Source organism: Bos javanicus, chromosome 6 (assembly GCF_032452875.1).
Source record: "Bos javanicus breed banteng chromosome 6, ARS-OSU_banteng_1.0, whole genome shotgun sequence".
Lineage (NCBI taxonomy): Eukaryota > Metazoa > Chordata > Mammalia > Artiodactyla > Bovidae > Bos > Bos javanicus.
The window spans coordinates 36874391-36889919 of NC_083873.1; the positions used below are offsets into that span (position 1 = coordinate 36874391).

The 15529-nt window shown below is 38.7% G+C and overlaps 1 protein-coding gene across 9 annotated transcripts in view; it reads left to right on the forward strand.

Moving 5' to 3' along the window:
• The window catches only part of ABCG2 (ATP binding cassette subfamily G member 2 (JR blood group)), a 128443-nt gene extending 122602 nt beyond the window's left edge, over positions 1-5841 (forward strand). For all 9 annotated transcript variants that reach the window (XM_061419717.1, XM_061419720.1, XM_061419721.1 and 6 more), the window contains 3 exons: positions 2189-2278; positions 3108-3190; positions 5635-5841. In XM_061419717.1, coding sequence (XP_061275701.1) covers positions 2189-2278; positions 3108-3190; positions 5635-5782 — 321 coding nt within the window. In that variant the 3' untranslated portion in view covers positions 5783-5841. The remainder of the gene's footprint in view (positions 1-2188; positions 2279-3107; positions 3191-5634) is intronic.
• The last annotated feature ends 9688 nt before the right edge of the window (positions 5842-15529 follow it).

A 15529-nucleotide genomic window follows, 5' to 3' on the forward strand; every position in this document is an offset into this window, starting at 1 on the left:
CAGCCATAAAATTAAAAGATGCTTACTCCTTGGAAGCAAAGTTATGAGCAACCTAGATAGCATATTCAAAAGCAGAGACATTACTTTGCCAACAAAGGTCTGTCTAGTCAAGGCTATGGTTTTTCCAGTGGTCATGTACGGATGTGAGAGTTGGACTGTGAAGAAGGCTGAGCACCAAAGAATTGATGCTTTTGAACTGTGGTGTCGGAGAAGACTCTTGAGAGTCCCTTGGACTGCAAGGAGATCCAACCAGTCCATTCTGAAGATCAGCCCTGGGATTTCTTTGGAAGGAATGATGCTAAAGCTGAAACTCCAGTACTTTGGCCACCTCATGCGAAGAGTTGACTCATTGGAAAAGACTCTGATGCTGGGAGGGATTGGGGGCAGGAGGAGAAGGGGACGACAGAGGATGAGATGGCTGGATGGCATCACTGACTCAATGGACGTGAGTCTGAGTGAACTCTGGGAGTTGGTGATGGACAGGGAGGCCTGGCGTGCCGCTATTCATGGGGTCACAAAGAGTCGGATACCACTGAGCGAGTGATCTGATCTGATTAGAGAATGTATCAGCTTTTTCTTGATCTCACCCAGCTAGTTTTGCTACTGGTCTAATACAGTTATAGAACCTATGTTACTGATGAGCTTTAAAAAGAGGCCTCTTGGTGATATACCATCAAAGCTCAATAAATTGAAAGTTTGAAAACCCAAAAAATTTTTATTTTTAAAATTTTAAAAAACTGTTAAAATGACAGGTCCATTGTCTGACTTTCCTGCTGGTGGGAGAGAAGTGCTGGCTTGTTTAATCGGCAGCTGAGATGGTTTAGTTGGATCTACTGCTCTCCAGGGGGAAACCTAAGTTCCATGAAAATAGAGCAACATGTGCATGGGTGTGTCTTGGGCCCCTCCTATATTTTGAAAAGGAGTGTTTTAAAAATACTGAAAAATTCCAGTACTAGGACCTCTCCTTTCTGGGTTCCTGACATTTCTTTATATCAATATATTTCTCTTTACCTTTTGAATATAGTTACTTAATCCTAACCTTACATGGCCCTACATTTTGCACACACAAAGATGAATCAGTAGATGAAAGGAACCAGTTACTACTTTCCGCCACAAACATCAAATAAACAGAAACGTGTAGCCTCTTTACTTCATACACATGCCATATCTGGTAGAGTAGCAGTACATGTCTTTAAGAGGTAGGTATTAGCACAAACTCTTGCCAAAGTTTAATTCTTCCATTATTGAGTTTGAAAACTGCCAATCTAACCATTATTGAGAAAATGGGCAACATTATATATGTTTTCTATAGTGTAAAATAATACATAAGGTGTTCTTCAAAATTAAAATGTTTTATTTTATATATTACTTTGATTTGTTATTATTTAAGGATTTGTATTATATATAAAACTTTAGAAACTAGTCATAAGACTATATTTCACCCAGATATTGTGTGTTATGCATTAAGCACTTAGTTAGGTCAAGTTCAAAGCTATGTGGTCACACCAGGAACATTGTCATTGTTATGTCCATCTCAGCATACCTTGTGCCAGTTAGAAAGTGTTTTATGTGAACATTTTCTCATGTACCCATCTCTTGCTGAAGCGGTCATTTCTGGAATCTTCATTGTAATGCTCCTTTTTGCAGCTTTAAATGAAGGAATTGACCATATTTTATGCTGTGCTTTACCGCATTATGCTGTGTACCAGTTCCAGCCTTTGGGTTATTTTAAGCATGTGAACACTACCCAAAATTATTCCTAAAGTCATACAGAGATAGAATGTAAACCCTTGTAAATAACAAATATTACTGTGTTACAGAAATCGGGGCGTGAGGTGCTCAGGATACATTCAGGTGTGTTTATTGGTGGGAATATATAGTTGGTTGTATCATTGCAAATCAGTACTATTCACTTTCCAATGTGTGCAGTTACAGAGAAAGTAAAAGCCTCAACAATTAGAAATCTCCCAATTAAATAAAATGTATATTATAAATATATTTAGATCCCTAAACAGCCTCAGCTCCAGAGAGATATACACATACAAAGAGGATAGGCTAAGTCTTCAGAGTAGTGGAAAGAATTTCAAAGAAGAGTTGTCCTTAGCAGTATTCACGAGACTGTCAGGGACTTAAAGAGGCTATTTGCTAGACGGCACCAGATCTGATTCTTGGTATTTGTTTTTTGTAGATATTTTCAGGGCTGTTGGTAAATCTCAAAACCGTTGTGCCTTGGTTGTCATGGCTTCAATACTTGAGCATTCCTCGATACGGCTATGCGGTATGTTCTCCTTATCTGTCACCTTGCTGGTTCATCGTCCCCATGCTGGAAACAGCCAGAATAAAGCCTCTCATGTCCTTGGCCATGAGCTGTGCAAGTTTTAGGACAATGAAGGAGAGTTTCCTATTAAGCCTTGGGTCAAGTTGATAATCACCTGGGATTTCTCTAGTCACCTTGTTGTCTGAGGGAGCTGAAGGATTGGGAGATAACTCATAGTTACGGACAAAGATTGACTAATTGATATAAAAAAATACAGTGTTTCAGTTCATCAAAGAAATTAATGAGAAGATGAAGGCCTAGAATACGTATTTTAAATTGAAAGGGAAATTAGAATAAAAACCATGTCATACTCACAGCTACTATTGACTTTAGAAAGCTAATCAACTCCAGAGAAAAATGTGCCTTAATATAGTAAAATTAAATTTCTAACTCCTAAGAATTATAACTGATTTTGATGAGAACAAACAAGAAAAATACAAAGATTGTTACTATAAATTAACAAGTCATTGAGTATCACTGTATCATTTTAATTATAGTACTATGGGGTTATAAAAATGGGGAAAAAAGAAGGAAAGAGCTATGGAATAATATAGCCAGAGATCTCTCTTCTTGGTTTTTGTATCAGAGCCCCAAATCCCAACCCTAGGCCTCTTGATTGCCAGGAAAAATAATTTTAGTTGCTTTGGTATGACAAAGACTGTGAATGTGAAACTTTGTTTTTAGAGATAACAACAGAGATTAAACTTAGTGGACATAATTGTAATAATTCTTTGGAAACCTTTTGACATTTAAAACTATTTTCTTTATCCTGCTCCCACTTATGTTATAGGCTTTGCAGCATAATGAATTTTTGGGACAAAACTTCTGCCCAGGACTCAATGTAACAACAAACAATACGTGTAGCTATGCCATGTAAGTTTGCGTTCAGTGTCACAGTGGCTTTGCTTACTGTTGTGGTATGATACAGAAATACTACTGGGCTGAGGAATCCTTTCACAGACACTGACTTCTCTGAGTCTGAGTATTCTCATTTATAAAGTGAGTTATCCACTAATGCATGAGAAAGTGCTCTACAACTCCTGGGTATTCTATTTAGGTCAAAATTGTATTTTACTTGGAGAACCATTTCTTATGTGTTACTTATTTGTTTGGGGTCTTTTAAAAGATCCTTTTGCAGTTTGGATTGTGGGTTTGGATTTCTATTTTTCAGAACATTTGAGTTTGAAATGAGAGCTGCTTTGGTATTTTTATCAAGCCTTAACAGTACTGGAACTGTATGGATTATATGAAGTGTATAGACCCATGAATTTAGGATTCTTGTGAGCTCAACCCACGGCCAGGGTGAAAGAGTTAGTTGCTCAGTCGTGTCTGACTCTTTGTGATCCCATGGACTGTAGCCTGCCAGGTTTCTCTGTCCATGGAATTCTCTAGGCAAGAATACTGGAGTGGGTAGCCATTCACTTCTCCAGAGGATCTTTCTGACCCAGGGATCAAACCCAGGTTTCCTGCATTGCATGTGGATTCTTTACCATCTGAGCCACCAGGGAAACCCAACCCATGGCTAGTAGTAAGAGCTAAAATGGCATTAGGAGTGGGAGGGAACATTTTCCTGCCCCAGTCTGGCTCTTGCCTCTTCCTCCTGTATCCAGGAGACAACATGGAATCAAAGTCTGCACAACCTTTTTTTTTTTTTTTTTTGACTGACTTGGAATTCTCCCTACTGAAGGATGTTTCCTCTAAAGAAAGGAACATATATTTCAGTAAGCTTGAGAAGGGAATCTCATTTTTTCAGTATAATAAGAAAAACATTTTAATAGAAATAAAGGCATTATTTTAAAGTTAAGTAACATTTCCTTTTGATGATTGTTGTTAATGGTTTGATTTTGATATATTAATTAATGAGAGAAAAGAGAATGCTGGTATCCTAAATCTCATGAATATTCAAGTGGGTTAGAAGTAATTCTTAATAATAGGACAAATTGCTATTTAGAAGTATTGCCAGAAAACCTCTATGAAGAGAAGCTTTCCTTATCCTGCCTACTCCCTTTCTTTTGATATGAGTATAACATTTTTTTTTTCAATCTGCTAAATTCCAAGAGTAGCAGAAAAATGGAATCAGGTAATAATTATGGTTGTGCCAGATATTTTTAATACCAGCTGCTTTTCTTTTATTTTTTTTTAAATTTAAATTTATTTATTTTAATTGGAGGCTAATTACTTTACGATATTGTATTGGTTTTGTCATACATCAACATGAATCCGCCACGGGTGTACATGTATTCCCCATCCTGAACCCCACTAATCAGGGCTACTCCATCCTATTCTGCTCTGTTCCAGCTCCCACTAAGGCATACCTGATAATCTGACCTGCTGGTAATGTCTTAGAGCCGAGCCTCTGTGATGCTCATTCCAGTCTTGGTTTAAGAGCTGACAGAGTGTGACTCTGGTAGGAGACCTCTATTCACCTATTCCCCTAGTTTTAGAACTCTCAGCCTGTGTTTTTTTTTTTTTTTGGTATGGCTGATTTGTGAGTAATGAGCCCTATAAACAGCTTTGGTCATCTTTGTAAGTGCCTTCAGTATCATCTGCTAAAGCTAAGACTTTCCCCATCAGGCATTTGTGAAAAATTACTTGATAAATGTTTCTGTCCTTTGAAGAGAGGCAGCATCACAGACTTGGAAACCAACCTATTTGGGGAGACTACCAACTTGATTCAAAGTGTGAATCTGTGAAGTTGACAAAGTTCCTTAAACTTTAGTCTCCTCATCTTTTAAATTTGGGTTGTTTTAGGGATTAATTAAACTATTATATGAGAGCTTCCCAGGTGGCACACTGGTAAAGAATTCGCCCGCCAATTCAGGAGACACAAGAGATGCAGGTTTTATCCTTGGGTCAGGAAGATCCCCTGGAGAAAGAAATGGCAACCCACTCCAATATTCTTGCCTGGGAAGTCCCATGGATAGAGGAGCCTGGGGGACTACAGTCCATGGGGTTGCAAAGAGTCAGACATGACTTAGCAACTAAACATATACATCCACAAACTATTATAAGCAGGTTGCTTCATAGTATCTAACAGAATTATAAGCACTCAATGACTGTTTTCTGTATATTTTTATGATGCATATGACTGACCTATGAACCCCTGTTATATCCCAATAGAATAGAACGATAAAGCTAAAACCACATACACATACACACACCACAAAAACCCTCTAAAACTGTTTTCTACTATAAATGAAGGGATGGTAATTTAAGACTTGGTAACCTGTAGGTTTCTTTAAGGAACAGTGAATATATTGAGTAAAATTTGACAGATGCTAAAAATGAAGTTATATTCTTTTTCTGTTGAATTTCAGATGTACTGGCGAAGAATTTCTGACAAACCAGGGCATCGATATCTCACCTTGGGGCCTGTGGAAGAATCACGTAGCCTTGGCATGCATGATTGTTATCTTCCTTACAATTGCCTACCTGAAATTGTTATTCCTTAAAAAATTTTCTTAAATTCCTCTTTAATTTCAGTGATTTACCCCCAATTAAAAAGGGACTTTTTGATTTTCATATCCAATGAAGTTTTTTTGGTTGTTTTCATCTTTTTATTTACTTACATTATGCCAATGTGTTTTATTATTTTTGGTTGTCTTCTTTTCACTTGCCTCTTACTGTTGTTCAGCAAGAATTATTTTCAACAGAAACATTTATAGAAATCACAATGAACTAAATTATACTTGAAAAAACCCAAGTCATAAACTAGTGATATTATGTACTACATATTAGTTCATCTTGTCAGATGGTAACCATAGGAGAGAAATCTACTTTAATTTATTGACCTGAAAAAGAAATGAGTTCTAGAAACTTGTGTCAAGTTACTAATATATCTGGTATTGGTATCCTTCCCTTTAAAATGAATAGGCAGGTTAGTTGCCCTCCAGTTTCAATATTATATAAACCTATGTCCTCTATTATCTTATAAATAATAAATAACAAATATATTGATGCTGTAGTAGAAGTATGAAATCCAAACCATGCTGGAAAAACACAGTGTCATATATAGATAAAAAAGCCTTTCTAATAGAAAGCAGTTTGATAAGCTTTTTAAGGTTATTTGAATTTACTGAGGTTTCCCTCTAGTGGAATTAGAGTATCTCAAGAGTCTTAGCTGGGTTTTGGACCCCAGGTGTAGAGGGCCAGGATTCTGGCGACTTACCCTTCTTGAGTTCAGTAGTCTGTAATCTTGGTGTGCCTCATAATCTCTTGAGGAATTTTGCTCCAACACAGATTTCAGGGTCCTTTGAGCCCTACTGCATTGTAATCGCCGGGATTACCTGTGTAAAGAACTGTCCACGGCAGGATTTGGTAATTCCCATGATCTTTCCCAGCTCTGACAATTTTAGACTTATGATAGAAGAACTGTTATAACTGGCTCTATACAGGTTTTTTTACTTTCCTACATATACACCTCATATATTTACACATCTTCTCTTTATTCTAACATTTACCAGTAATAGGGGAGTGTTTTAAACATTTTTTATAAGAAAAGGTACTGTCCAGTGAATTATAAAAGGAACACAGCTGTACAACCATTAATCCATATGAAGAAATAGAACATTATTAGTGCACAGAAGCCCCCCTTGGGCTTCTCTCCCAAGACTACTTCTCCTTTCTCTCTGGATTATTTTTGAAATGACACTTGTGCACTCCTGTCTGTTGCTACTATCAGATTATCACTACAGCTCAGTTTTGTGTTTCTGTGTGTATAAATATATCCTTAATTAAGCCCCCCACTTCCTTATTAAAGGAATAGGTTATTAATATAAGCTATTCATTTTGTAATTATTTTAGTTTTATAGAAAAGTTGCAAAAATCATGCAAAAAGTTCCTGTATATCTTTTGCCCAGCTTCCTTTAATGTTAACATTTTGTGTACCATGATACATGTCAAAACTAAGAAATTAACATTGATACATTACTTTTAAACTATACACTTTATTCAGATTTCACTACTTTTCCATCAGTATTCTTTAATTGTTCTAGCATGCAGTTCAGGATATTCTGTTTAATTTATTCCCTTTTTAAAAGTAAATACTTTTCAGTATTGGAGGAAGTAAGTGAACTGAGGAAACAGTGTGTAGACCTGCTATGACCGGTCATCTTGGAATATCATTTCATGTCAGTGGGTGCCCTGCCATGTTGCTGCAACATCAATCCAGGGGCATAGCATTATAGTTTCATCTTTGGACTTTAAAGAACATTTTTTCTTGTTTTATGACATTGGATTAATACATCATCTTGTAGTACATCATCACACCCCCTTTTTACCTGATTATTTTGTGACTATAGGACCGCTGACAAAGATTCATCTAGTCAAAGCTATGGTTTTTCCAGTAGTTTTGTACGGATGTGAGTTGGACTATAAAAAAAGCCGAGTGCCAAAGAATTGATGCTTTTGAACTGTGGTGTTGGAGAAGACTGTTGAAAGTCCCTTGGGGTGCAAAGAGATCAAAACAGTCAATCCTAAAGAAAATCAGTCCTGAATATTCATTGGAAGGACTGATGCTGAAGCTGAAGCTCCAATACTTTGGCCACCTGATGTGAAGAACTGACTCATTAGAAAAGACCCTGATTGGGAAAGATTGAAGTTGGGAGGAGAAGGGGGCAACAGAGGTTGAGATGGTTGGATGGCATCACTGACGCCATGGATATGAGTTTGAGCAAGCTCTGGGAGTTGGTGATGGACAGGGAAGCCTGGCATGCTGCAGTCCATGGGTTCGCAAGGAGTGGGACACGACTGAGTGACTGAACTGAACTGATAGGGTTAGTGAGTTTTTTCTCTTCTTGGTATAGTTCTTTCTTTTTACATAACCCTGGCTTACTCACAGTTCTCTCTTCCTTACACAGGAAGAAACATATTACACAGTTCTCTGTGTACAGAGAGAAATACATATTTATACTTTATATACAAAATATACTTAACAAAAGAGATAGTAAAGCCAAAATATTAATACCTACTTCTAAAAGTAGTAAGAATTTAAATATATCTTGTCCTACTTACCCTCCTTTTGTATAATTATCTTTTTTCTTTTTAAAATTATTATGGTAAGAAACACATAAAATTTACCATCTTAACCATTTTTAAGTTGAGGAACATTTTAAAAAGTATAGGACTTCCCTGGTAGACCAGTGGGTAAGAATCCACCTTCCAATGAAGGGGATGTGGGTTCAACCCCTTGTCAGGGAACTAAGATCCCACAAACCAGCAAGCTGCACACCATTAAAATCCCTCAGGCTGCAACTAAGACCCAATGCAGTCAAATAAATACTTTTTAAAAACTGTAAGTGAAAGGGCAAGTCTTATAAAGTAGAAAATAAAATTTTTACAGAGATTTATTTCAGAATATGTCTATATTCTTTTGAATTTTGATTTTATTTTCTTGCATGTCAGAAGAACTAGTTGATAATGAAAAGGATAAATAAATTACTTTCATTTAAAATAAAAGCCACCAGGTTATTAAACTCATGAATAGCCTCCTTCCTTCCATCCTTTTTTATAACAACATCGAAGATGCCACAGAACCTTCCAGAGCAAGTCGTCTTGCACTCTTCTTTGAAAGCCCCACAGAGCAACTGAAGGAGTAAAAATAATAGCCAACATTTATTTATTTCTGAGGATTTCCTGCTGCTGCTGCTGCTGCTAAGTCGCTTCAGTCGTGTCCAACTCTGTGCGACCCCATAGACTGCATCCCACTAGGATCCTCCGTCCATGGGATTTTCCAGGCAAGAGTACTGGAGTGGGTTGCCATTGCCTTCTCTGCCTGAGGATTTAAGACTAATTTTTAAAAAGACTAATTCAAAGGATATCTATTCCATTCATAGGAATTCGTTAAGCTAACCTGAATAGTTGCAGCAGCTTCCCTGGTAGCTCAGCTGGTAAAGAATCTGCCTGCAATGCAGGAGACCCAGATTTGATTCCTGGGTTGGGAAGATCTGCTGGAGAAGGAATAGGCTACCCACTCCAGTATTCTTGGGCTTCCCTGGTGGCTCAGCTGCCAAAGAATCCACCTGCAATGTGGGAGACCAGGATTCAATCCCTGGGTTGGGACGATCCCCTGGAGAAGGGAACGGCTACCCACTCCAGTATTCTGGCCTGGAGAATTCCATGGACTGTACAGTCCATAGGATCACAAAGAGTCGGACACGACTGAGCATCTTTTCAAAAAAAAAAAAAACAACAGTGCAGGAGAAACTCAGTATCCTCACCTCGCTCTCAAGGATATGTGTTTATCCTCAGTGGACTAAAGAGTCCAAAGGAAAAATACCTGGAACTCAGCCAAACGTGGCTACCAACTTAATGTACCTCCTGGCCTTCTGTCTCTATATACACATTTTTTAAAAAGTGGTTGACTCACATGGTGATTGTAACCTTTTGTCGCCACTGAGCAATATGAACATAAAATATTCTAAATCAAAGTAACCCATTTTATAGACATTTTCTCCTTTTTTTTTTTTTGCTGTTACTTAGGATAAAAGCAAAAAAAAAAAAAAAACAACAGGGGAATACTGGGTTCTCCAATATTCTTGCCTAGAGAATCCTGTGGACAGAGGAGTCTGGTGTGGTGGGCTGCCGTTTATGGGGTTGCACAGAGTTGGACACGACTGAAGCGACTTAACATGATGGATGCATTGGAGAAAGAAATAGCAACCCATTCCAGTATTCTTGCCTGGAGAATCCCAAGGACAGAGGAGCCTGGTGGGCTGCCGTCTATAGCGTCGCACACGACTGAAGAGATGCAGCAGCAGCAGCAGCAGGGTGGGGTTTCGTAAGCTTGCCTGATAAGAATCAAGATCATCTGAGATGCTTATGTAAGAAAGGAAAAAAGGAAGGAAGAACTATTGTTTTTTTCCCCTGTTGACTTAGAATCTCTGAAGAGTGGACCTGAAAATTCCAGGTGATTTTTTGGGAAATACTGAAGGCTGTAATAAGGAGTTGCTGCTGCTAAGTTGCTTCAGTAGTGTCCGAATCTGTGTGACCCCATAGACGGAAGCCCATCAGGCTCCCCCATCCCTGGGATTCTCCAGGCAAGAACACTGGAGTGGGTTGCCATTTCCTTCTCCAATGCATGAAAGTGAAAAGTGAAAGTGAAGTCACTCAGTCGTGTCCGACTCTTAGCGACCCCATGGACTGCAGCCTACCAGGCTCCTCTGTCCATGGAATTTTCCAGGCAAGAGTACTGGAGTGGGTTGCCATTGCCTTCTCTGAATAAAGAGTTAAGACCATTTAATCTACATTTGTGATGATTTGATCTTGATGCAATAATCACTGTGTAATGTCTGTGCTCTAAGCCATCTATCTTGTATCCACCTAAGTATCAGAATCACATTTAGAACTAAATGAGCTCACTATCATCACTGGATCTTGAAACCTTCTTAACCTGCAGAATCATTCTTTTATCTGGAAACCCCACAAAACAGCGGGCATGGGTTTCTGATCATGAGTACTGCTGTAGTCCAGTGAGGAAGTGGCCTCTCGGTTTGCCCCCCTTTCCAAGCAGTAAAGCTGAGGCATCATCTGAGTGATTAAAGGGAATGATTTAAGGACTTTGGGCTTGGCTGTACACTGTTAAGAAAATCTCAAGCTGTTCTGACTTCATTTTGCGGATGAGGAAACTTGAGTTTCAGCAACTGTGCCTAGCCTAGTAATTTGTGACAGATGAGTAATATTTCCTTGCTGAGATTTGGCACATACTACAATAGTACCGGTGCCCAAACTGTGGGGCGGGTGTCACTTTTGCAAACACGTGCAGAAGCCAAACATGTGCAAAACTGTTTATCTTTACAGTTACTTATGCAAAATTTTCCACTACTTCCCCCTTTGCCCTTTCTCCATTTATCAGGTCTGTGGACTTGATTAATGAAATAGGGATACTCATAGCATCTACCTCCATAGAAGTGTGAAGATTAAAGTAATACATGTGAAGTTACTACAAGTACCTTGCGCATAGGATGTGCTCAATACATTTTCAGTTCAGTTCAGTTCAGTCACTCAGTTGTGTCAGACTCTTTGCAACCCCATGAATTGCAGCATGCCAGGCCTCCCTGTCCATCACCAACTCCCGGAGTTCACTCAGACTCACATCCATTGACTCAGTGATGCCATCCAGCCATCTCATCCTCTGTCGTCCCCTTCTCCTCTTGCCCCCATTCCCTCCCAGCATCAGAGTCTTTTCCAATGAGTCAACTCTTCGCATGAGGTGGCCAAAGTACTGGAGTTTCAGCTTTAGCATCATTCCTTCCAAAGAAATCCCAGGGCTGATCTCCTTCTGAATGGACTGGTTGGATCTCCTTGCAGTCCAAGGGACTCTCAAGAGTCTTCTCCAACACCACAGTTCAAAAGCATCAATTCTTGGTGCTCAGCCTTCTTCACAGTCCAACTCTCACATCCATACATGATCACAGGAAAAACCATAGCCTTGACTAGCTGGACCTTTGTTGGCAAAGTAATGTCTCTGCTTTTGAATATGCTATCTAGGTTGGTCATAACTTTCCTTCCAAGGAGTAAGCGTCTTTTAATTTCATGGCTGCAGTCACCATCTGCAGTGATTTTGGAGCGAGCCCAGAAAAATAAAATCTGACACTGTTTCCACTGTTTCCCCATCTATTTCCCATGAAGTGATGGGACTGGATGCCATGATCCTCATTTTCTCAATGTTGAGCTTTAAGCCAACTTTTTCACTCTCCACTTTCACTTTCATCAAGAGGCTTTTGAGTTCCTCTTCACTTTCTGCCATAAGGGTGGTGTCTGCGTATCTGAGGTTATTGATATTTCTCCTGGCAATCTTGATTCCAGCTTGTGCTTCTTCCAGTCCAGTGTTTCTCATGATGTACTCTGCATATAAGTTAAATAAACAGGGTGACAATATACAGCCTTGATGAACTCCTTTTCCTATTTGGAACCAGTCTGTTGTTCCATGTCCAATTCTAAGTGTTGCTTCCTGACCTGCATATAAATTTCTCAAGAGGCAGATCAGGTGGTCTGGTATTCCCATCTCTTTCAGAATTTTCCATAGTTTATTGTGATCCACACAGTCAAAGGCTTTGGCATAGTCAATAAAGCAGAAATAGATGTTTTTCTGGAACTCTCTTGCTTTTTCTGTGATCCAGCAGATGTTGGCAATTTGATCTCTGGTTCCTCTGCCTTTTCTAAAACCAGCTTGAACATCTGGAAGTTCACGGTTCACATATTGCTGAAGCCTGGCTTGGAGAATTTTGAGCATTACTTTACTAGTGTGTGAGATGAGTGCAATTGTGCGGTAGTGTGAGCATTCTTTGGCATTGCCTTTCTTTGGGATTGGAATGAAAACTGACCTTTTCCAGTCCTGTGGCCACTGCTGAGTTTTCCAAATTTGCTGGCATATTGAGTGCAGCACTTTCACAGCATCATCTTTCAGGATTTGGAATAGCTCAACTGGAATTCCATCACCTCCACTAGCTTTGTTCGTAGTAATGCTTTCTAAGGCCCACTTGACTTCACATTCCAGGATGTCTGGCTCTAGATGAGTGATCACACCATCGTGATTATCTGGGTCATGAAGATCTTTTTTGTACAGTTCTTCTGTGTATTCTTGCCACCTCTTCTTGATATCTTCTGCTTCTGTTAGGTCCATACCATTTCTGTCCTTTATCGAGCTCATCTTTGCATGAAATGTTCGTTTGGTATCTCTGTTTTTCTTGAAGAGATCCCTAGTCTTTCCCATTCTGTTGTTTTCCTCTTATTTCTTTGCATTGATTGCTGAAGGCTTTCTTATCTCTTCTTGCTATTCTTTGGAACTCGGCATTCAGTTGTTTATATCTTTCCTTTTCTCCTTTGCTTTTCGCTTCTCTTCTTTTCACAGCTATTTGCAAGGCCTCCCCAGACAGCCATTTTGCTTTTTTGCATTTCTTTTCCATGGGAGTGATCTTGATCCCTGTCTCCTGTACAATGTCACGAACCTCATTCCATAGTTCATCAGGCACTCTATCTATCAGACCAAGGCCCTTAAATCTATTTCTCACTTCCACTGTATAATCATAAGGGATTTGATTTAGGTCATACCTGAGTGGTCTAGTGGTTTTCCCTACTTTCTTCAATTTCAGTCTGAATTTGGCAATAAGGAGTTCATGATCTGAGCCACAGTCAGCTCCTGGTCTTGTTTTTGCTGACTGTATAAAGCTTCTCCATCTTTGGCTGCAAAGAATATAATCAATCTGATTTTGGTGTTGACCATCTGGTGATGTCCATGTATAGAGTCTTCTCTTGTGTTGTTGGAAGAGGGTGTTTGTTATGACCAGTGCATTTTTTGGGCAAAACTCTATTAGTCTTTGCCCTGCTTCATTCCATATTCCAAGGCCAAATTTGCCTGTTACTCCAGGTGTTTCTTGACTTCCTACTTTTGCATTCCACTCCCCTATAATGAAAAGGATATCTTTTTTGGGTGTTAGTTCTAAAAGGTCTTGTAGGTCTTCATAGAACTGTTCAACTTCAGCTTCTTCAGTGTTACTGGTTGGGGCATAGACTTGGATTACTGTGATACTGAATGGTTTGCCTTGGAAACGAACAGAGATCATTCTGTCGTTTTTGAGATTGCATCCAAGTACTGCATTTCAGACTCTTTTGTTGACCATGATGGCTACTCCATTTCTTCTGAGGGAGTCCTGCCTGCAGTAGTAGATATAATGGTCATATGTAAGATTATTTTGTAAAAAAGTAGCAATTTTCCTTTATCTCATCATTAACAAACTTGAAAATTTAATGGAAGATAAGATACTGTTTATGGTAGCAATAAAATCATTAAAGAATGCATAAAATCTTTAAGAAATTTAAAGAAACACTTAGAGGGAATTAAGGAAGTTCTGAATAAATGAAGAGTTACATCAGGACTTGCCTGGTGGTCCAGTGGCCAAGACTCTGTGCTCCCAAGCAGGGGACCCAGGCTCTATCCCTGGTCAGGGAACTAGATCCTACATGCTGCAAATTAGAGTTCACATGCCACATCTAAGACTTGCAACAGCCAAATAAATAAAAACTAGGAGTTATGTTTCTGATGCTATAAAGAGGCCAATTCTCCCCAAACAAATCAATAAGTTCAGTGCAATTCCAATTAAATTTAAGCAGGACTTTTTTCCTCTCTTTCCTCCTCCCCAACTCACATGCCTAGAAACCCATCAAACTCTGTCTAACATTTATATGGAAAAATAACTGTTGATGAAAATAGCCTAGTTGATAAAATGAGGGCCAAAGAGGAGAATATACATGAAAACCTTAGCACATATGAAGGAAGACACACTACAAACTCAATAATAAAAATTACTGTACAGGAACATTCATAGATCAGTTTAAAGGATTAAAAGATAGACACATGTATATTAACATGACCTGAAATATATCAGTGATGCCATGAAATAATGAGGAAAAGGACTTATTTAATAGCGTGTTGACAAACTGGCTCAATTATATGGTAAAAAATTCCTATGGACCTTATGCAAAGTTACTCTTTAAGATTTATTAAATGTGAAAATAAAACTATAAGTTTAATAAGTTTGTGACCTTACAAAGGTCTCTTTAAAATCCCCAAACACAATAAAGCAAAAAAAATTTTTTTTGATGGATATCACTACATGTAGTGATAAGTAACTTCCCTGGTGACTTAGATGGTAAAGAATCTGCCTGAGTGCAGGAGACCTGGGTTCGATCCCTGGGTTGGGAAGATCTCTTGAAGAAGGGAATGACAACCCACTCCAGTATTCTTGCCTGGAGAATTCAATGGACAAGGAGCCTGGTGGGCTACAGTCTATGGGATTACAAAGAGTTGGACACGACTGAGCAACTAACAAATAAGTAACAAGTATCACTACATGAAAACTAAGGAAACCTTGAAACAATTATTAGTCAGATGAGAGATATTAAGAGTCCAAAACCAATAAAGGATTAATAATTAAGCCACATTGAGGAACTTATGCTAATCAACAAAAAAGATCATGACTCAGTGGAAAAATGGGTACCGAACAAAAACACACCTGTTTCCTGTTAGATCAAAGTCTACTATTTTAAAGATGTGAACAGGCAATTTACAAAAAGGGAAATCCAAATGTTGAACAACTATATAAGGCAGTGTTCAGTCTTACTAAGAATCAGAGAAATGCCAAATAGAATAAGACCTTATTTCAAAACCATTCCATTACAAAGATTTTGGGAAGCTGGACGGTATCAATGCTGGTA